Here is a 23,217-nt window from a genome sequence, read left to right as displayed (position 1 = left end):
GATGGTTGGAGGAAGAGCGCCTCATCTTCCGCCTAGGAACCCTCCAACCACAAGGGATGAACTCAGATTACTCCAGTTTCATCATTTCCCCTCCCCCCACCTTGTCTCAGTCAAATCCCTCAAACTCAGCACCGCCTTCCTAACCTGCAATCTTCTTCCTGACCTCTCCGCCCCCACCCCACTGCGGCCTATCACCCTCACCTTGACCTCCTTCCACCTATCGCATTTCCAATGCCCCTTCCCCAAGTCCCTCCTCCCTACCTTTTATCTTAGCCTGCTGGACACACTTTCCTCATTCCTGAAGAAGGGATTATGCCCGAAACATCGATTCTCCTGTTCCTTGGATGCTGCCTGACCTGCTGCGCTTTTCCAGCAGCACATTTTCAGCTATTAATAGAAATGGACCAATATGGAGTTAAGCCTCAAATCAGCCACGATCACATGAAATGGCAGAACAGACTTGAGGGACTTAATCGCTTACTCCTGTTCCTATGAATAAAGTAAGCATTTATACATTTGGGCACATTTTCGTGATTTGTGTGCCTTTTGAAATAGCTATGTAAGCTGGTAAATATACTTAACTCAGCTGCATGCCTTGTGTGCAGTTGAAGACTTTAACATTTTAACTACTGTTTCTTTTCCATGTAGCAATGTAGCAAGAAGGCTTCAGCATCCTTGGGGTGGATTTTAAAATCTTCAGAGATAATTGCGAATAGACCTTTGCCACGGCTTACACTCACAATGACAACCACCACAGTTATATTAGTTATGGCCATATTTAACATGGTAAGTATTTAATATAATTAAACTTGCAATCCATTTTTTCTACTGCTGTTTAAGTTCCTCATTTGTTTTCTTTCTGCTCAAGTCATGAACTGTGCACACTTGAGAATGTAAACAAATCTTCCCTCCTACGTTTTTGCCAATACTGAATCAGTATTGGATCAGTCATCAAAGTTTGTGTACAAGTAAGCCACAAATGATTTAGGCTCTAATGTTGTTTTTGCTGTAGTAGTAAAACATATTACATATGTGCTTCAAGCAACTGATAATGGACACTTGCAAAATTATACACTCTCAATCAAAACACTCCATAATATTTAGGTGTTCTCACATGCAGTACTACACTTTCACTGTTTGAAATCCAATAAATTGTTTAGTTTTGCAACTATCATCAATGTGTAATTTGAGTTTAACAATCTTAAAGCATAACCTTTGATTCCTTTTCTCCCCCTGTTTCAGTCTTACTCGATTTCTCTCTTGTTTTTGCTTAGGACAGTAGCTGTTCATCATTCATCAGATTAACTGACACCTGTTGTTAAGTCATGTGCAAAGTAACCACACGTTTAGACACAAAACGCTGGAGCTTTCTTCAAATGTGTTTTCTACATTACGTTGTTTGCTGAGGATTGGTAGGGTCTCTTTTATTGTGAGCTGAAAATGGTGTGGAATTTCTTCAGGTAGTGTTGAGGCATTAGAAAACGATGAGGCATGCATGGCTCACAGCCACAAACATATTCAATGTTTCCCCAAACGTTTGTTAGTGGCATCCAATAAAGCACACTCCCATGACAGCACGTTTGAGCCAAATGAGTATTGCCAGTGTTTCAAGGAATAATTGATGGAACACTTGCCAATGAAGTTTCCATTTGAGAACTCCAAAACTTCTATAATATATAGTGTAGTGGTAGTGTCCTACCCCTGGACCAAGAGGCCTGACTTCAAGTTTCACCTGCTCAAGAGGTGATTAGAAAAGTAGGTAAAATATGTTTAATCAGTAAACATCCAGCTGCTTTGTAATGCCGGTCAGCTTACCAAGCATTATGAAACACACACACACAAACGCAGAAAGAAGATACAACACTGGTCACACTTCTAGCAGAGCTATAATGGAACCAACTGTACACTTCTTGAAGAGAACCTTTTGATGCTTGGATTGCGCCAACGAAGCCTTGAAGTAAGCCCTGATGACCCGTATCAGTACGGCAAGCTGCCCTCTCCATAGCTGGAACCAACAAATTGGTGATAACCTGGATGCAGATGAAATGGAGTAACGACAGCAACCTGACAAAGAAGATCAGGCAGATGACCAGGATATTAAACAGGTGGACCAGTTAAGAGAGTAGGACAGAGCACCATATTGGAGAGCCCAAGCAGCCAGATATGATCTTATGGCAGCCCAGGATGACTGAGATCATGGTGGGTCCAACAGCATTCATGGAGAGAGAGTAAGCTAACATTTTGTGTCTATATGGCTCTTCATCAGGGCTGAAGTGAAGTATGGAGGGGGCAGCATTTATACTATAGTTGGGATGGTGGGGATGTGGGGTGTGGGGTGCTGTTAGTGAAAAGATGTTGATAGTTCAGATTAAGTGACCAAAATGTGAGAAGGGCAGAACAATGGTGTGTCAGACTTGCCAGACTTGAAAGAGCAGACAGTCCCATTAGGGTGGGAGGACATGGTGACAGAGAATGTAAAAAGCAAATCTAAAAGAAAGGGAAGAAAGAGGAGTTGGTTCACAATTTGAAGGTGTTGAACTCAACAGTAAGTCCAGAAGACTGTAAAGTGCCTAGTCTGAAAATGAGATGTTCCTTTTCACTGTGATTCACTGGAGCATTGCAGGACGCTGTGTTAAAATGACCAGCTACAGGAAGGTGGGGCTCATGCTTGCACACAGACTGGAGGTGTTCTGCAAAGCAGTCACCTAGTCTGCGTTTGATTTCTCTAATGTAGGGTGTGGGTCACAAAGGGTGTTGTGAATACAATACACAAGATTGGAGGAGGTACAGTGAAATGCTGCTTCACCCAGAAAGATTGTTTAGGCCCTTGGATGGTGAGCAGGGAGGAGGTGAAAGGGCAGGTGTTGCACCTTCTGCAGTGACATGGGAAGGTGCAGTGTGAACTGGGGATGGCATTGGTGGTTGTGGAATCGACTAGGGTGTCCCGAAGTGAACAATCCCTGTGAAGTGTAAACAGGGGAAGTAAGGGGAAGTTGTGCTTGGTGATGGTGTTCTGCTACACAGCAGGCAAACTGGAGGAACACCACCTCATAGAATCATAGAGCTGTACAGCGTGAAACAGATCCCTCAGTCCAACATGTCCATGCCCACCACATATCCTAAATTAATCTAGTCCCGTTTGCCAGCACTTAGCCCATATCCCTCTAAACCCTTCTTATTCATATACTCATCCAGATGCTTCTTAAATGTTGTAATTGTACCTGTCTCCACCACATCCTCTGGCAGCTCATTCCATACACCCACCACCCTCTGCGTGAAAAAGTTGCCGCTTAGGTCCCTTTTAAATCTTTCCCCTCTCACCTTAAACCTATGCCCTCTAGTTTTGGACTCCCCACCCCAGGGAAAAGATCTCATCTTCAGGCTAGGCATTTTACAGTCTTCTGGATTTAATACTGAGTTCAACACCTTCAAATTGTGTATCAACTCCTATTTCTTCCCTTTCTTTTAGCTTAGTTTGTTACATTTTCCCATTCCTTCCCTGCGCTTTCCAGTCTGGCAGTTAGACGTACCATTGTTCTGCCATTCATACATTACAATCACTTAATCTGAACTATCAGCATCTTTTCACCACCAGCACTCTACACCCACTACCCCCAAAGCACCCCCCAAATAAATGTTGCCCCTCCACACTTCACTTTACCTCTGATGACTGATGCTGTCTGACCCGCTGTGATCGCCAACATTTGTTGTTTCGGTCCAGATTCCAGCATCTGTAGTAATTTGCTCCTCCAGGATGGCTGAGCTGGTTCAAACATTATCTACTTGTTTGCAGGTTTGTTGCTCATCTGACAAGCAGCCCACACTTAATTCAAAGGAATTTTGTTCTTTTTGCAGTTCTTCATTTTTGTTTGCTGAAAAACTGTTTCATTTTCCAAGTTAAGGTACAAATGATATCTTTAGTTGATCCCACTTTAAAGTATTTCCACATAACCCACCTTACAACACTGTTAGGGACAAAGCAACAGTGAGACAGAGTATCTTATCACACGGTTACATCACGTGGCATTAATGTTAGGTAGATCTTAAGGCAACCGTGAGAACACGGCATCAGAGTGATGTGTGTTCCAGTTCCTCATGATTTCCACCAGGTTGACATGATTTCTGAGGAAACACCTTTGAGCCTTTCTTCATTTTTATCCCTTCAATGGTTGTGCAGATCATAACATTGTCTTGGTATGTTTGAACACCTTCCATGAGGACGTTTAACCTGTAAGGGGCAGCTTTGTGCACAATGAGGGATAGGGAACATGTGAGCATGACATCTCTCAGCCATGAAATGTCACTATAGTCCTTGAAAAGCTCATACATAGGAATAAACTGAAATGGGTGGAATTGTCACTGGTTCCATTCTCAAGCAGTGAGTGTAAGTCTTGAAGGATTTGTGCAGGACAGGCCTTGGCAAATTTCTTGAAAAGTGCCGTTGGCTTCAGTCTCCTTCATATTAACATGTAATGCCTTAACTGCTATCCTTAAAGTTAAGGTTCTAGGATCCCGACTGAATGATGCTATCTACCATCAAAGAATCAGTCGCTTGTAAGAGATGAGTAATTGTAAAGTCTTGCATCTTTGAAATGAATGAAGGAGTTTCTCATCTATCATGAGTGTGACTTCACCAAGTCTGACAGTGAAGGTAATACTACAGTAAACATTCTAAGTGTGAAAGTAAAAATATATAGTACCATCTACTCCATCTATACACCCTAGTACATTTCCTTTGTCCTCTTGCTCCCATGATGTTGAAGTGCTGTCCCAGAGCCAGCTCTGTAATTGGTCCTATTGATATGGAAGGCTTGTGCAGCCAACCACTGCTGTCATTGGCTTTAGAGGGCCCAAGCCTGCTGACAGTCTCCTGCCCAGTGGCAGCTCATCCTTCTAAGGTTGTCCTACTCTAGGCTTTGGGATCACAGGCTGAGTAGGTAGAAGGTCTGGGCCCTTTGGTATGTCCTGCGAAGAAGCTTCTGAGGGCACCTGTTGTTACCACCCAGTCTCCCTGTGAGGACGGGGCACCTGGAGTGAGGTTGAGCCTTGATGTTAAGTACCCACAGTTAAAAGAGTAGTGCAGGGCCCTGTTTATCTACAGGGGAGCCACTGAGTCTTCCTGGTGAAGTTTCTCTGGGTACCACTCGTGCATAGAGAAAAGAGAGGGACTTCATTGGAAAAGGTGAAGAAAATCTTGTGCAGAAGATGCAAGAATTAGCATTGGTGGTGATGGAAGAGCACCACAGCATAATGGAGTTTATTAGGTTGGGTTGCCTATTACTCAGCACATGGTCTTCTCATAAACTTCTCATAAAATTCTCATTAAATGGAGTGAGCAACCTGATGTCTACCAATGCCACGCCTTTCTTGGGCCTAATGCCCTGGTTGTGGGTGATTTCATATGTCAAACCTAGAAGACCTTTTGTGGGACCTTCCCTTGGCTTAACCACTTCACATCAGCATGGAATATTAGTTCATCTGAGGCAGCATTGAGCTCATTGAATAAGGTCTTAAACATGTATTCAAATTGAGTTTACAATCTTCACAACAACTTTCATTGATTGAGAAAAGTTCACAACTTTACTTGCTAATGCTTGCTGGTGGATTATACATTGGTAATTGACATAAACAGGGAAATCAGGATTGTTTCTGAAAAATGCAAGGAAGCTTGTGTTTGCAGCAGGTGTGGCTGCTGTACCATCAGTTGTGGTGGAAGTCAGTTTCTTGAATGAAATGTTTTCTTTTCTCAAGCATGTTTTCAAATTCATTGTAGATTCCCATTCCTCTTGTTCTCCCTTTGAAATTCAACTGGGACAACACAACGATAATAGGACATAACAATTAATGTTAAAACGGGTGAGAAGATCCTCTTTAGTTGTTATGTCCTTTACACCCATACACAGAAAAACAGTCAGCTGGGCTGAGTTGGTCATGTTGATGGATTCATCAAAAGGCAATGAGAAGCATTCCCAGTCCTTCATGATCTGCTGTAGTTGCTGAAAGATATCCTCGGGCAGGTATTCAACTCATCTTGCTACTGTGAAAGTACAGAGTGACATGCTCTGCTTGTTGTTTTTTTTGTTCCTAAATCTTTGGAGAAAGAGTCAGCGGCCACAGTCATTGTTTCTTTAATTATTTCACCATTTATCAATGATCTCTAGTACTGTATTTTGCCAATATTGCGAAAGTGAAATGATGTTTCAGTGCAGGCCTTACCTTTTGCTGCTGATTTCGAAACACATCACTGTTAAACTTCCAAAACCGTCTTCAGCTCATCAGCTTTCTTTGTCTGAAGCTGTTTAATGCTGTCCAAGGAAAAACAAAAAAATCCTTGCATCCACTGGGTATTACTTCAAATTTAGAGACATATTAGATCCTCTGCAGTGTGGAAACAAGCCCTTCGGCCCAACAAGTCCACACCGACCCTCCAAAGAGTAACTCACCCAGACCCATTTCCCTCTGACATATAAGGCAAATGCTATTTTACATTTTACAGTTGTTAACAGTTCAAGGTTTGCAGAAAGGTTTGTAGCTGGGGTGCCGGTTGCCATAGTTGTCGGTATGTTCGCCGAGCTGGGAAGTTGATTTGCAAATATTTTGTCCCCTTTCCAGGTGACATCCTCAGTGCTTTGGAGCTTCCTGTGAGACACTACTGTACTGTGCCTTCTGGAATTTATTTGGTTCCTGCTGCTTCCGGTTGCTGGCTCCGGTTGTTCATTGCAGTTAGTCGGTATACCCGGTCTCAGTCAATGTGTTTATTGATTGAGTCTGTGTATGAGTGCCATGCTTGTCCGATGATCATTGTGTTGTCCCAGTTGAATTTGGAATCTTGTAAGCTATGTTTGTCTTGCACGTGATGGATATCGGGTCTTTTGTTCTGGTGAGTTGTTGGCTGAGTGTGGCTGTTGGTTTATGGACTGGCTTGAATCCCAGTGGGTGGAGAGGTTAGTTCCATGATGGTTTTTTATATAAGGCAGCGTGGCTAGTGAGTTAGGTCGTGGCATGTCCTCATTGATTAGATTAGGTTAGATTAGATTAGTTACAATGTGGAAGCAGGCCCTTCGGCCCAACAAGTCCACACCGACCCGCCGAAGCGCAAACCACCCAGACCCATTCCCCTACATTTACCCCTTCACCTAACACTATGGGTAATTTAGCATGGTCAATTCACCTAACATGCACATTTTTGGACTGTGGGAGGAAACCAGAGCACCCGGAGGAAACCCACGCAGACACGGGGAGAATGTGCAAACTCCACACAGTCGCCTGAGGTGGGAATTGAACCCAGGTCTCTGGCGCTGTGAGGCAGCAGTGCTAACCACTGTTGCTTGTCTGCCAGGCATCTGCAGATGAAGTTCACTAGCCCCGCTATCGTATATAAACATGTCTTGGAACTGACAGTCAGCCTTCTCCAATCACTTGGCTTCATGACTGCCCATAAACAGACAGCCATGCACAGATAACAACTCACCAGAACAAAAGATCCAATACCCATCATGTGCAAAACAAACATAGCTTACAAGATTCCTTGCAAAGACTATCCGAAACACTGTTTACGACAAACAAGCAGACAACTAGCAATCCACAGCCAAGAACACCAACTACCCACTAAATACAGTAGCGCCTCGACTTACGAACTTAATCCGTTCCGGGACCCGATTTGCGAACTGAAAAGTTTGCGAACTGAATCAATTTTTCCCATTGTTCGGCTAGCGTAAGAATGCTTGGACGACTGTTCACAGCGCACGCGCCAAAGACGAATTGAATGAGATCATGCGGGGCCCAAGAGCTTTTGCGTTCAACAAGCGCGTAGCAAAGCAGAACAATGAAACCACGTGGTCGTACACGGGCGTTTTGCGTTCGTACTTTCGTTCGTACCTTGAATTTCGTACGTACGTTGAAGCAAGATTTTATGTACAATCCTATTCGTAAACCAATTTGTACGTGAACAGGGTCGTTTGTATGTCGAGACACTACTGTACCACGACCAGCCATACACACAGATGACAAGGACCACACATTCAACTGGGACAATACAATGATCACTGGACAAGCTAAACAGAGGACAGCCAGCGAATTTCTAGAGGCGTGGCACTCATCACGGACTCAATTAGTACGCACATTAACCGAGACCCAGTATACCGACCACTGCAACAAGCAAGTGGAAGCAGCAGGAACAAAACCAAATAACTTCCAGAAGACACAGTACAGCAGCACTTCTCAAGAGGCTCCAAAGCATTGAGGATATCACCTAGACAAGGGAAAAAACATCTGCAAATCAACTTCCCAGCTCGGCGAACATACCCACAACAACAGCAGTTGTCAACAGTAATTTATTTACTCATCCTATCCATGTTGTACATCTTTGGTTTCCTTTTAAATGATCTGGGTTCACCACTCACTATTAGTGCTTCACCATATACTTCATGGTATCTCTCTGCTGGTCACTCTGCAGATAGGCCTCTGGAACATCTAGAATGTTGCAGGCGGCATTTTATTGTGGTGGCAGAGAAGGTCGGGATTTGTTTCTGGGGCTGCTGGTCATCTTGCGTGTAGGGTGAGGCAGCTTTCCCTGTCATCTTTCTTCATGCTATATGGACCTATTGGATAAACAGCTAAAGAAGAAAAACTGCTGGTCTACAGAGAACAGGTAGAGGTACAGGACTAGGTGAACTGCTCTTGCAGAGAGTCTGCATCGTCATGCTGAGCTGAATAGTGTCCTGTGTTTCTAGGGCTGGAAAAAACTGGTTCTCATGTCAGTCTCCAGTATATTTCTTATTCAGTTGTTTGCATTACCATTGCAAAACATATGTTACCTAGCAATGATAGTCCATCTGGGCCAAACTAAAATATGATGTAACAAATTGGCAAAACCTGTTAAAAGCATACTTTTTTCTAGTCGCATGGCAGAACTCATGCAACAGTATGATGATCACTGACAGAGAGCGTGGTCAGACACCCTGCAGTCAATCAATCAATTGTGATCTAAATGTTGGAGACCACAGTTCTAGAGGTTGAGGTGAATGTGAGCTCTTGAGTGAACTTGATGTATACAATACAGAGGGTTGTAATCTACATCTCACTTCCATCTCACTCAGTACAAGATTTAGCAAATAACGTGCCCAACACCTCATTCGCGTTAACAGCAAATGGGAAAGTTTGACCCATTGTTGACAGTCTCTGCAACATTCTGAGAGACCTTCTTCACCACAGGAACCTATTTAAAACCACTAAGGAAGACACCTCTATTCAATGAAAACTTTGCTTGATTTCTCTAAAACGGATTTTCAACGTGCTCTGGACTGCCAAGTTGAAACAGAGGACTTTTGAAACAGAGAGAGACAGGTAAATGTCATGGAGGGTCTCTCTCTCAGATGCCTCGCAATAATTATTGAGCAATGTGCTGAAACTTAACTCATTACCTAAGCAGCTGGGATTAGCCCTTCAGCTTGCATAAAGTGGGAAAGGAACCAGAAATAAGCACTTCTTAGGCTGCATAGGTGACACGCCTGACACTTCATTGCAAGAACCAGTGCACATCCTACAGCTGTTGCTGCTTAAGACAGAGCTGAACAGATTACCTGTCTTTAGTCTTACCCCATTTCAAGGACAGGCTTTCCCTAATGCCCAGTGTAGCCTAAAATCATCTTATTGTTCAATGTGGGACCAGTACATGCTGGAAAGCCTTCAGATAACAGCCAAAACAAACAAGAAATTAACAAAACAGCATTTGCCTCTGGGGAAAGGGACTACTTGTCTTCGGAACAGCAAAGTTTTTACCAACACTTATTTGGATAATCGGACTTTTTGCTCTTGGTGTCCATCATTTTCTTACCAGCGATCTCACCTTTTTGCCAGCTTTCTCATCATTGCCTGTGTCATTCAGTAGTTGGGAGGTTGAAATAAGTTGAAAGTAGTTGTCCATAAGTTGAAAACTCAACATTGCTACAATTAGCCTTCTATTTCCCCTATGCCCTTTGACATTCTATCTCACTGTAAAACTCCAGTCCCAAGGTAGTTCTTGGAATCTAATGATGGCATTATCACAAAATTGTTCACCCTCTGTCAGAAATTCACCAATCCACATGGGTCTTAAAATGAACGTTACAAAAAAGAGAATGTGGACATTTTGCCATAGCACACAGATATTCATGTCTGCATATTTTTATACAGAGAGGTTTTTGTTTGCTCAAAGTTAAATAATAATTGCAAAGGAAATGGAGAAGACCTCTATCACTATATCAGGAAGAGTGCACCTTGGCTAGAGGGAAGGTGGAACAGGACAGCTGGAGAAGAGGCAGCAATTTATAGCTGAGTAAGTTCAATTAAGAAAGATTATAAAACTAAATATACATCAACTATTGACCTGTGCTTCTCCATACTGTTTAATTGTCATTAAAAATTTGCATTCATAATACATAAGTCACACTTCCACATTAGACACAGTCCGCTATGTTGTAAAAATCTCCAAAAACATACTCCAAATTATAATATGCAAATTTTACTTTAAAGAATAAATTTATCAAAAAACAACATTCCTCTATTCTACCTGCAGATATTCCTAACATTGTTCCAGGCCTCCATGTTTGCTATCTTACTAAATCTATTAATCCATTGTTTTGATAAGCTATTTCTTGAGCAATCAGAGAAAGAGATGGGTAACAGAGATAATTGCTTTGGAATAAATTTATATCCAAGTGACTCTTCCAATTACCTTTCTCTTGCATTTCTATGGGATGCAGTCCCTGTGCATACAGTATTACAGAGCTTTTCCAAATAAAATTACTTCTGTGAAGTATATATGCTACATGACAATTTCCTGATATTATCTTCTACAAATGTTGATCCCAGCGGTTGAGACATAAAATTATACAGCAACTATTTGTCTCAGTTGCTGGATTCCTTTCCCATATCCCTGCAATTTTTTTTCCACTTATTTATGCAAATACTTTTTTATTTGCTACTTAATGTGACTCGACCACTCTTTCAGCAGGGCATTATTTTGCCTCTCCTCACTTTTTCAGTCAAAATGTATCAACTCACACTTGTGTTAAATGGCCCCTACCATATGCATAACTATTGGGGTCTCTTGAAAAATCTGCTATCTTTTATGTTTCTGAATTAAGGTTATGCTTGTATACTGCATCACTATAATATATCAAAATGGGCTAATGTCCTAATATCAGTTCTTGGGCAGCACCACTATGTATTTCAATGAATACTGTTCACCAGTCTTCTCTGCTTTCTACTTCTTACAAGTTTCATATCCATGTTGTTGGCTGCTCACTTTCATCATTTTATAAACAAATCTAGTTGTACTACTTTATGAAACACGTCTTGAAAATCTGTATTATATTCATCAACTCTTCATTACTTCAAAAAAATCAAGTCAAATATGATTTTCAAATAACAAATATGTGTTGGCTTACAGTTATTAATTGATATTGTTCCAAGTGACACTTTTATCTTGGATTGCTCTTTCAATGAATGTTCACATGACTGATGGGCTTTTGCCCAAAATGTCAATTCTCCTACTCCTCGGAATGCTGCCTGACCTGCTGTGCTTTTCCAGAAACACACTAGAATCTTTTAATCCATCTGTTTGTACATATTATGACACATCTCCATGGCAAGTACGATATGAAACCAGAGCTTCTGTCTAGGAGATAAGGATATTACCATTGTGCCACAATGACTGGCTTATAGTTACTGGGTTTAGGCGTTTTCTAATTAACCTGTTCAGAGATGTAATTACACACCTCTGGAGCAATGAGGACTTGAACACAGGTCTGCTGGTAGCTGCAGGGCTTATTAGCCTCCCACTTTAATGAAAAGGTGTGGAATATTTGTAATCTGCCAGTCCTCTTGTGGTGCAGTGATAGTGTCCCTACCTCTGGGACAGGAGGCTTGTGTTCAAGTCCCACATGCTCCAAAAGTGCATGATAACTAACATCTCTGAACAGATTGATTTGAAATTTTCTCATTTCTCTGACAACTGTCCTATATCTTAGGAGGATCAGGTGATTGTGATCATTGCTTCAACTTTCTTCACCCCTATTCCCTTTGCAATTTCTGGTGCATCCCATCTAGTCTGGGTGACTTTCATACGTCGAGCATTGCCAGCCTAAGCTCTGTCACTCTTGTTCTATTAAATTATCCACTCCTCTTCCTTTATTATGATATTAGCAACAATCTCTTTGATGTAAAGAGATGCAGAGTGTTGATCCATATACTCTGCTTCGACTTGAAAACATCCTTTTTAGTCCCTAATCAGCCCCATGCTTCTTTTGGCTAATATTTTTCCACTTGGATATTTATAAAGACTTTTTGGACTTGGTTTTATTGTTCACTAATTTATTGTCATACTTCATTTTGCAAATTCTTTTTTCTTTTACTCCTCTGTACTTCCTGGTATTGGTTCTCTCCTGCATTATGAATCTTACATTTATCATAAACAAGTTGATTAACAGCATCAAGGGGATGACATTCTCAAATTATGAATGGGAAATATGAATGGTGTGGAACACTTTATTGCACAGCTGTTGGGAGCACAACAGGGAGCCAGTATTTATTGTGACTGCTGATATAAAATATTAAGAAAAAAGCAATAATTAAACTGAATACTCAGGCAGTGCCACAAAGGTACAAGTTGTGCATTCAAAAACCCCAAAGCTGCTTCCCTCACAACATGGATGTGCTAACACTCGAAGGATGATGGTGATTCAAAATAGCAACTCACCACTAAGAAATGCCTCAGCCAGTTGGCACTCAGAGAACTTCCAGAGACCAGGTCCCTGCTTAGGCCCAGGCAGGAGAGGGCACTGTAGTGTCAGCAATCAGGCACTGCATCAGGATACACGAGGTGGAACAGGAGCAGCAGACAAGTATATGGGACACAATAGCCCTCGTTGCCCTCAAGCTGCAGCAATGCAGTCAGTCATGTGACTGTCAGTCTCCAGGAACAGATTAGTAGCTGTAATGGAGAGCCTGGTCCAACACCATGAAGGAGAGGCACAGAGTCCTGCAATTCATTGCTTCATCATTGGTCCTTAGGATCAACGGCATGGTGACAGGGAGATAGGGAACCTAGCAAACATTCCAGCTGTCCTTTGCTCATGAGGAGACAGGGCAGTGTGAGGAAGCACCAACAAGAGAAGGGACCACACACAGGTCCCTCAGAATTCTCCTATCAGGACACTGCATAGGTAGCCAACACTCTACCTGCACCCTGCCTGACCCTGTCTTGGATGTTCTTATCGGGAGGGTCCTCTTGCCTTTTCACAAAAACCGCCTCAATGTCTGACCCATCTAGTCATAAATGCCCCCGAGACCATCTGACCAAACTTCCAGGGTCAACATGTTCCACAGTTGCGCAGACTCCCTGTGTAACTGTGTCACAATGATGTCTAATCTCAGTTTGTCACAGAATGTTCAACGGATTGATAACCATGTTGAGAGGCTGCTGCAGCATCTGGATGCAAGGTGAACAAAGTGTATGTAGTGCAGTGTGTCCTGGTGACATCATGCCCCAGTTCTACGACATCCCTGTTCTTTTTCTGGCCTCTGTGTACAAATGTATTGTTGTGAATGAGTTGGTCAGTTATGCAGGGAGGTGCACAGCAAATGAGGAATCAATATATTAGAATGGTCAGGAATTAGGGGTCTGCAGATCTGTGACATGTATAGTGCAAGGTTCTATATATAATGCTCTTTCCCTCTGAAAGTTCTAACATTGGTGGTTCTTGCAGCCCCTGCCTTGACTCACTTATCCCACCTAATCCCTTTGATTGTAGCCTTTTTTTCCCTTTTGATTTCCAGTGCTGTAGGCTTATATTCCCATTTTCCTGGTCCATCGGGTTTATTCTGGATATCAGTAATCCAAGGCAGTTCTAACAACCTAAAATGCCAATTTTGTTTAAAAAGCTAAGTACACTACAAAAATGTTGCAAAAGTTTAATCCATACAGTGCTCACAATCACAAGTGAGCCCTGTAACATGGACGTCTCTGAAGATCAGACCAGAGAAGGGCTTGTGCCTGAAACGTGGATTTTCCTGCTCCTCGGATGCTGTCTGACCTGCTGTGCTTTTCCAGCACCACTCTAATCCAGACAGGTCATCAGCCAACTCGATCTCAACTTCCAGCCAGTAATTGTGCAGTGAAGCAAGGGTTTTTACATACACTTTCCATACAAAGAAGCCATATGTTTACACTATTCAGTCTCTAGCAAATGATCAATTTGACTGCTGACAAACACATTAACTAACACAGCCAGTTTAATCCATTAGTTCATTTGGACTTTCCTCTTGGAAAGAGGCTTATCTCTTGCTTTTAATGAACTTTAACCTCATTTTTAGTTTGTAATCACTTCTTCACCACTTTGTATCATCTAGTCAAATTTATGATAGCTACGCAGCACAATCGATAATCACGAATTCAGCTGATAAATAGTTCACATTATCACATGTTTCACCGTGTCTGTTTTAAATAAAATTTCAGCTTTACCAGAGTTACTGAGACAGCTCTGTCCATTATTGCTGAGTTACAATACTTGATGTAAACAAACACATGCCTTCAGGAAAACACACAAACATGTTAAAACCAGTGACCTTTCTAATCATTAGGTCATCACCAGACCTCACATGATTTCTCTTTCACGTTTCATTTCACTTAACATTGTTTCACCTAACTCAGCAAATTATAGGTTAATATCTACAGGATATATGGAAGGTGACAGTAAGTTCTCTTCAGCCAGTGGCTTCCAGCCCCTATCAATCCACGTCAATGAGCCCTAAACATCCAAAGCCCTTTCCCGATAGCCCTTCCACAAACCACATAGGATTTGCTCTCTCCCAGGTCTCCACCTAACCATCAACATGAGCCTGTACCAGTTCACCATTCCCTGCCACCCCGGCATGTGAAGTGACCATGACACTTGTAGGCATACACTGCCGCCGCCCCCCACCGCGTTGAACTTAGGGTGGTTTTGACTATGGACTGATGCCCCCTCTGCATGACCCCTTTCCAGCCATGCATTACCTGATTCCCCTGTCATTGTTGCCCCCTTCACAATTGTCATTTCCTTGCCTCCAGTTTGCAGTTCTCCCAGTCCCAAAGGATAGCTTGCTGAATCTCCTTCCTGCAGTAGCAGCCCCTTTGTCTCCTCCCCTCATCCATAATTCTTTTACTGCTTAGTTTCTTTGGACAGACCCAAGGATCTGACTGTGACACCAGCTCTTTAGCCACCTAACTGGACAGACCAACATGGAAAGTGCCTAGACCAGTGATGATAGACACACACCTCCCTGGCCCTGTTAGATCTCCCTCACCACTCCCCTCCAATCTGCACCAGACTGACCTTTATGAAACCATAAGGGACTGTGACCCATTGCCCAGACTGCCAAAGCACAGACACTCCAAATAAGATCATACATGGGTCTTGGTTACTTAGGATTTACCCAGGATTTTTGCCTTTTCACAGGTGTATTTTGCAAGCCATGCTGGAATGGATGAATAATGATGGGATGAAGGAATGCCAGTTAGAAGGCCCACATCTGTTTCTAACGCAGCATCCCTGATCTCTCAGTTGCTTAAATGCTCTTTAAAGGTCACCCAATCTCCCTTCAAATTTCCCATGTTTCCTCACCTGCCCGATCAACCCAGTCCCACCCCATGCCATCTCCTTTCTATCTATGTATTGCCCATGGTCACCCACCCAGTTAGCTCCATATACAGTCTTCAGAGGCTCTGCAATAGATATAAGTAATACTTTAAATACCTGTTGGGTTTGAAAACAAGCAGGCAACCACATTAAAGACATATTTTGTTAATGCAGTATTATACATATTTCCATAGTTCTTGAATCAATAGACTAGATATTCAGATGAAGCTATAATCTACTTTGAAACCTAGCCAGCCGTTTATAATGGCCACAGATATGACAGAAGTTTCTAACTACATTGCTTGAGACTGACAGGATGCAGTGATGTCTTGTTTCCATTTCAAAACTGAGTGTTAGTTAATCAATGAAGGAGAGTGTGTAGATTTTCTTTCCACTTCAAAAGAAGGTTAACAGCAGAAAATATGATAGCAGAGGCTAAGCAAAGGTTTCCCAAATATTTTCTCCAATAGAAAAAGCCCTTTGGGTAATGTAGTCATACAGCAATGGTGATCAATGCACCGATCAACTTACCTTTTTGACAGATCCCAGTGATCAAACAGTGCACGAGAAACACATCTGTGTTACAATATAGCATGTGGTAGTGGCATCTGTAAGTATCACAATATCTTGCAGTCATGTTTTAGAAGATTCTTCAGTCCTCAACAGGCTTCTCTCTATGTCAAAAACTCTCCAAGGCGGGTTTTGCTTTAGAACTTGCAAAGCCCAGACCAGCACACAAACCTAGTGAGCAGGAGGAAATATAATTTCCCTGTATCGCTCATAATTGGGATCCCTGTCTTGGCAGATGAAAATTGTTTTTCTAGCAAAAAAAAATCTAAGCTCATATTTTTGCACCCAGATTCTTACCTCCATTAGTAAACATATGTGACCCATGATCTTTGATTAGATTAGATTAGATTACTTACAGTGTGGAAACAGGCCCTTCGGCCCAACAAGTCCACACCGACCCGCCGAAGCGTATACCACCCAGACCCATACTCCTACATTTACCCCTTCACCTAACACTGCGGACAATTTAGCATGGTCAATTCACCTGACCCGCACATTTTTGGATTGTGGGAGGAAACCGGAGCACCCGGAGGAAACCCACGCAGACACGGGGAGAATGTGCAAACTCCACACAGAGAGTCGCCTGAGGCGGGAATTGAACCCGGGTCTCTGGCGCTGTGAGGCAGCAGTGCTAACCACTGTGCCACCGTGTCGCCCGTGTTGCTTTCATGAATTTCATTTTGCAGTTCACAAGCTAATAAATTTTCCCATTAGCCACAAAATTAAGAAAAGACGGTGTAAAACAATAGCCCTAATTCAAATTTGTCCAGGTTTCCATTAGTGACTGATCCCCACAAAGAACTGCAGCTGTTAATAACTACTTTCTGTCTATAAGCAATCTGTTTCTTATCCAACCCAACAACTATCCACCAGTCTGAGGAGAAAACTTTATATCATAGCCTTTCATTATAAGCCTTATCAAAAATCTCCTAAACATCAAGAATCACTTTAGTATTTGCCCTTTAACATCCACTGACTTAGAAATATCTTCAAATGTGTCAATGATGTTGGTGAAACACAAGGGAAAAGTTGTTCAGGTTTTAATTTTATTTGTATTATAATTACCTTGTTCTTTAAAAACAACAAAAAAGACGAATTAAAGCATTATTTCATTTGAAGAAGTCACCTTGTGCATTTAAATTTGTCACAAAACAAAATGTATTTTCACCATTAATAACCAGGAATATCAAACAGTCAAATGACCTTAAGTATAGTTTGTATATTGTGTAGCTGGTATATGTTCTGATGTTACAATGTGCAGCAGTGCCCAACCATGCCTTAACTCTTTATGCAATTGCAGTATGTATACAGATAATAACAATTACAAAACTAACTTTATTATATTGACAAAATATTTAAATATATGCACTGAATTTCTAGTTGAGGAATAATCATTCACAAGAACGTTTTGCTGTTTCCTATCCTCCCATAATAAAGTGGATGTGTGCTGGGAAAAGATGTTTTGCATCCATGATCTTAAGAAATGAAAGCTTCTGTTTTTATGTGCAATTAGCAATTACTTTGTCATGTTTTTCCTTCAGTTCTTCCTGAAGAATTCAGTGGTACCTTCTGTTAACAGTACGAATACAAGTTATCAATTTACAAATGGGAAGGCTTTGTGGTTTGTGCATAACGATTATTTCTTCTTGCCAGTAAGTATAATTACAGTTGACAGCTCTCTCCCTTATGACTACCCTTATGTATGCATGCTAAGTTGCGAGTTAAAAGACTGCAATCCATTGGAGTTGTTTGAGAGATGGAGCTGGGTATCATTATCTTACAAGTTGAAACTGACACTGTGTTTTTGGAAGATGTAAAAATCTAGACGCTCTAGAATTCCTACAGTGTTGGAAGAGGCTATTCAGTCCAGAAAGTCTGCACCAACCCTCCAAATAGCATCCCACCCATATCCCTGTAACTCCATATTTACCATGCCTACCCACCTAGGCTGCACATCCTTGGACAATTTAGCATGGCCAATTTGCCTAGCCAGCAAATCTTTCAATTGTGGAGGAAACTGGAGCACCCGGAGGAAACCAACATAATCAGAGGGAGAATGTGAAAACTCCACACAATCACCCATGGCTCAAATCAAACCCAAGTCCCAGGCACTGTGAAGCAGTAGTGCTAACCACTGTGCCACCTTGGCATCCCTATCCAGGTGGAACATGTAAAGATATATAAGATATAGGCAAAGGGACCATCAGAGATAACTGGTTCCAAATGAGAAAAGAAAACCCTCCACGTGATTCGTTGGCAATGCTGGATTAATAAGAATGGAACCTGGTGCCTACATAAAAGCTGAAAGAATTGCAGATTCTGGAAATAAAAAAAACAGAAATTGCTAGAAACGTTCGGCAGCACCTGTGGAGAGAAATCAAAATTAATGTTTCAGATCCAGGGACCCCCTTCTCAGAACTGGTGCCTACAGTTCTGCACCCATATGGATAACACTAGAGAAGAGTTGGAGCATGATAGTATGGTCAAATATGTCATATAGGACAGAGAAAGATATTTACTTGCATCACACTTAAGTGTCCTTTGTGTTTGATAAAGACTGTTTTGTACTGTGGCATGCGCAGAAACTTAATTGGACAAACCTCATGCTGAAAGTGCAGATTACTCTACAATCGAGTGCAACAATATGAATAAAGATCTGGGGTTGCAGCTTATAGATGGCAAATGAAGACAATTATCACAAATTCTGAAGTTTGAATTGATAACACCCATTGTGCCAAGAGAGATTTGTAACATGTCTCAGAACACAAAGCCGTTGATGGAACAGATCCAAGAGGAGTACAGTGATGTGTTTACGTGGTTAGGATGTCCTCCAAAAGAATATCATATCAAAGTGGATGAGAGTGTAAGACAAATTCAACATCAGCCAAGAAGTACAGGTATTCTAAATGGGGCCTAACTAGAGTTTTACAAAGCCTCAGAAGCATGTCGCTGCTTTTACATTCCAACCCTCTTGAGATTAATGACAACATTATATTTGCTTTCTTAACCACGGACTCTACCTGCAAGTTAACCTTTAGAGAATCCTGGACTAGCACTCCCAGATCCCCTTGTACTTTGGCTTTCTGAATTTTCTCACCGTTTAGAAAATAGTCCATCCCTGTATTCTTTTTTCCCAAGGTGCAAGACCTCGCATTTGCTCACGTTGAATTTCATCAGCCATTTCTTGGATCACTCTCCTAAACTATCTAAATCATTCTACAGCCTCCTCACCTCCTCAGTACTACCTGCCTGTCTACCTAACTTTGTATCGTCAGCAAACTTCACCAGAATGCCCCCAGTCCCTTCATCCAGATCATTAATATATAAGGTGAATAGCTGCAGCCGTGACAGAGGCAAGTTTTATTCTATAAGAGAATGTTGGAATAAAGTGTGCAAGGAGTGCAAATGCACTTCAGAGAGTCATTGTGGACTCGATGGGCCAAATGGCCTCTTTTTGCACAGTACAGTTTTATGTCCAAGAACACAATTACATTCTGGTACCTGAGTACTTCACCAAGTTCTCTGTATTACAACAAATCAAAGATACCACAAATGCAACAATTGTTGACACGTTGACCACCATATTCGGTATGTTCAATGTACCTCAAAAAATTGGATCTGTTATTTTCACATGTGATATGTGGTTGATTATGCACCAGTGCACCCTTCCAAGGTGTTGTAGAATCCATGATAATTAAGTGCAAAATGACTTGTTTAGATTTCCAGAAAGCTACCTGCTACTCATCAAGGCAATGGTTTACCTTGACTGGTAGCTCTCATGTTTGCAAGACAAACCAACAAAGTGTTTCATTCCTACACTGTCAGCACTCAAACATATGTGCACAACCAAACCTAGCCTTTATACAGTTACCACGACTTGGCTGTCTAGCCTCACTCTGGGGGAGCTGTCTGTTGCCATAGCTGAAATTTGCATTTGTCACGGAGGAATGATTGTCGTCTGGCTTTATATCTTTCGCATTTGAATCATCATCCTGTATGACTGTGCCTAATTATACACAGATCAGATATGTTGCCCTTTCATCACAGGGTTTGTAATGCTTTTATAGTTTATGCCAAACCATAATTGCCTGGGTGCACTTGCAAACTAAGTGCCTCCTTAGTCTAGTGTTAGATATTTTGAATTTCCTTAACTTACTTCTACAGATGTCACTTCAATTAAAACTATTCACAGTACTTTGAAAAGTAAACGACAGGTTAAACTAATAAAAAGAAATGAACAGCCACAAGAGGCAGCAGTTCCATAATTTGGATCACAACAGGTTCTAAAGAAGGGCCACTGGACCCAAAACACTGAATCTGCTTTTTCTGCACAGATGCTGCTCGGCTGCTGAGTTTCTCCAGCTATTTCTGTTTTGTTGCCCAAATTAGGGCGATATGTTAATTCGCTAGTGTTTGTTGCACTATTAGTTTATTGATGCTTTGGTGCATATTTTGTTCCACTACTTAATTAAGATGCACGTGACACCATTAAATAAGACATGACTTGAGAGTATGCTCACCATTTTGTGAATTAGTTAATTTCTGGCCATCCATTTTCCATTAATGCATTTATATAATGGTGTACCTGCACCCCTCTTACTCATAAGTTAATATTTATTTCTACACTGATTAAATCAAAATGCATCTCTATTCCATTAGTTTAATTACTTGTTGCATAATGATTCACTGCTGCCTGATGCTCTATGATTTGTTGATTTCTGGTGTGCTGATGCATTTGTTGGGGCATCCTTCATCTGTTGATCAAAGCCTGCAAATGCATTTATTCATCGGGTAATTGTTGCAGCTTTTCCATTATTTTAATGATTTGTTGGTGTGATTGCAGCTGTGTATACATATTAATTCACTGGCCACCAATTCAACATTAATTTGTTAGTGTGTGTTGTTCATTGATTTGTTAGTGTCCTCACTGTTGTATGAATGTCTTTGTGGCTGGTGCTTTATTTGACTGAATGTAATGTTAAGGAATCCTGGCAAAATTAAAGTCAAGATTAGGATTGACCTGTCCATTTTTCTCTGAACCTTATTCAGAATCTCCATGACATCCATGTCAGAGAATCATAATTTGAGACTGTACACTAGGTGAATTCTAATGAAGGTTTTGTAAAAGGAAATTATTTTTCTTCTTCTGTCAAGGTCTCCCATTTAATTGAGTTTACTAGCATTGAATTATGCTAGTTGTACAAGAATATTATAATACTTCTTATTTTATATTGGATTCTACCCAAATAATCTTAACATTACAGCACCAATCTCTCACTTTAAGAGACTTTACTAAAGTCGAAGCCAACAGTTTGAATTCCACTGTTATGCTGAAGGAAAATGACTTTTAATGGACTTTATTATAATAGGTTTCAATGTGTTACTTTTCTATCACAGTATTTTCTATACAGCTGTATTTTGGGATTGATGTCATGTTCTGTGTTCCTACGTGTCAACTATGAGCTGAAGATGGTGATGATGCTGATTGCTGTGATAGTTTACAATGTAATTCTTCTGCAAACCCATTCCTCGCTCTTTGATGATTATAGCAAAATGCTGTACGCAACTGTCAAGATGGAGAGGTAAATTTTCTGTAAGGTTACAGTAGTGTGTTGAAATTTTCCTACTGTTTATCATATGTGTGAATCATTTCACCATGGAAGTTTGCTGCAGAGAAGCCATTTAGTCCATCATTTCTTTTCTCACTCTGCTCGAATAATTCAAAACTAATTCTGTTGTGTTAGTCTTTCCTCATAATCCTGCATCTTTCTTTGCTTCAAGTACTTAGCCACCTTGCCATTAAACATTGTGTCTTAATTCTGCCTTGTTGCAATGCTCCTCATTCACTTACAATCTCACAATTTCCTCATTTCACTCTTGTAATGATTTTCAAATTTTTCTTTGTCACTGAATCTCCAACCAGATCCCTTAACCCAGTCAACCTTTGAAAACAACTTACTACATCTCTCTTTAGCTTTCCGTGCTCCACCAAGGTATTAAACCTGATGTCACTATTTTGTTGCGTATAATATACCTCATTTCATTGATAGAAAAAGTGAACAAATTAAGAATATTAAAATGAAAATGTCAGAGCCATAGATATTTTGAAACAATGATTGTGATTGTATCAATTTAGGAAGCTTCAAATAAATATTTTTGTGGTGTATATCAAAAGCTTTGAAATTTTAATGAAGTTTTCCATCATTTTATGTTTGTCATTATAACTAATAGAAACAAATCAAGATGTTTTCACTTGTAATTACTTTTACATGCAAAAGTGGAAGAAATACTAACAATGCAAAAAAGAAGATTGTTCATATAAATTGAATAAATATTGTTGAAAGATCAATAATTCAATATTGGCTACTGCTCTATTTTAATAGTTATGCACTGATGTAATACCAGAAGTTCATTTTGATCATTGGTTTAATGTATATTTTCTTCTCTTTTGTTAGACCTGGTGTACTAAAAGATCTGAAGACAATGGGTGTAATTTCTCTTTTTATCTTCTTCATCACACTTCTTGTCTTGGCCAGACAGGTGAGGAAAACATTTTCTGAATATGAGATTTATTGTAACCATGAAAACAAAATAGACAGGGAGTGCTAAGCAGTAGATGCGTGTGGAAATTGGTTTAAATAGACTTTTAAATAGACACTGTACTAATGAAAAGAGGTTCAATTATACACACCCTGCATTGTTATCATTCAAGGGTTTAATGCAGGGAGTAGTATCTTCCCAGCTTACCTACTAATTGTTGGTTATTTCAATAATATTGAAATAGTTTCAGTTACATTTTGTCTGTTATCATTTAGAGTCATAGAATCATAGAGATGTACAGCATGGTAACAGACCCTTCGATCCAACTTGTCCATGCTGAACAGATATCCCAACCCAATCTAGTCCCACCTGCCAGCACCTGGCCCATATCCCTCCAAACCCATCCTATTCATATACCCATCCAAATGCCTCTTAAATGTTGCAATTT

At 40.9% G+C, this 23,217-nt stretch overlaps 1 protein-coding gene across 2 annotated transcripts in view; it reads left to right on the top strand.

The window, feature by feature from the left end:
• LOC122549721 (adenylate cyclase type 2-like) overlaps nt 1–23,217 on the top strand; it is a 625,439-nt gene that overhangs the window by 547,202 nt on the left and 55,020 nt on the right. For both annotated transcript variants that reach the window (XM_043689618.1, XM_043689619.1), the window contains 4 exons: nt 649–786; nt 17,771–17,881; nt 21,627–21,811; nt 22,685–22,769. In XM_043689618.1, the coding sequence (XP_043545553.1) occupies nt 649–786; nt 17,771–17,881; nt 21,627–21,811; nt 22,685–22,769 (519 nt within the window). The remainder of the gene's footprint in view (nt 1–648; nt 787–17,770; nt 17,882–21,626; nt 21,812–22,684; nt 22,770–23,217) is intronic.

This window comes from Chiloscyllium plagiosum, chromosome 5 (genome assembly GCF_004010195.1).
Source record: "Chiloscyllium plagiosum isolate BGI_BamShark_2017 chromosome 5, ASM401019v2, whole genome shotgun sequence".
NCBI classification, from domain to species: domain Eukaryota; kingdom Metazoa; phylum Chordata; class Chondrichthyes; order Orectolobiformes; family Hemiscylliidae; genus Chiloscyllium; species Chiloscyllium plagiosum.
The sequence above is the reverse complement of the archived record's forward strand: the minus strand, read 5'-3'. Positions and strand labels throughout refer to the sequence as shown.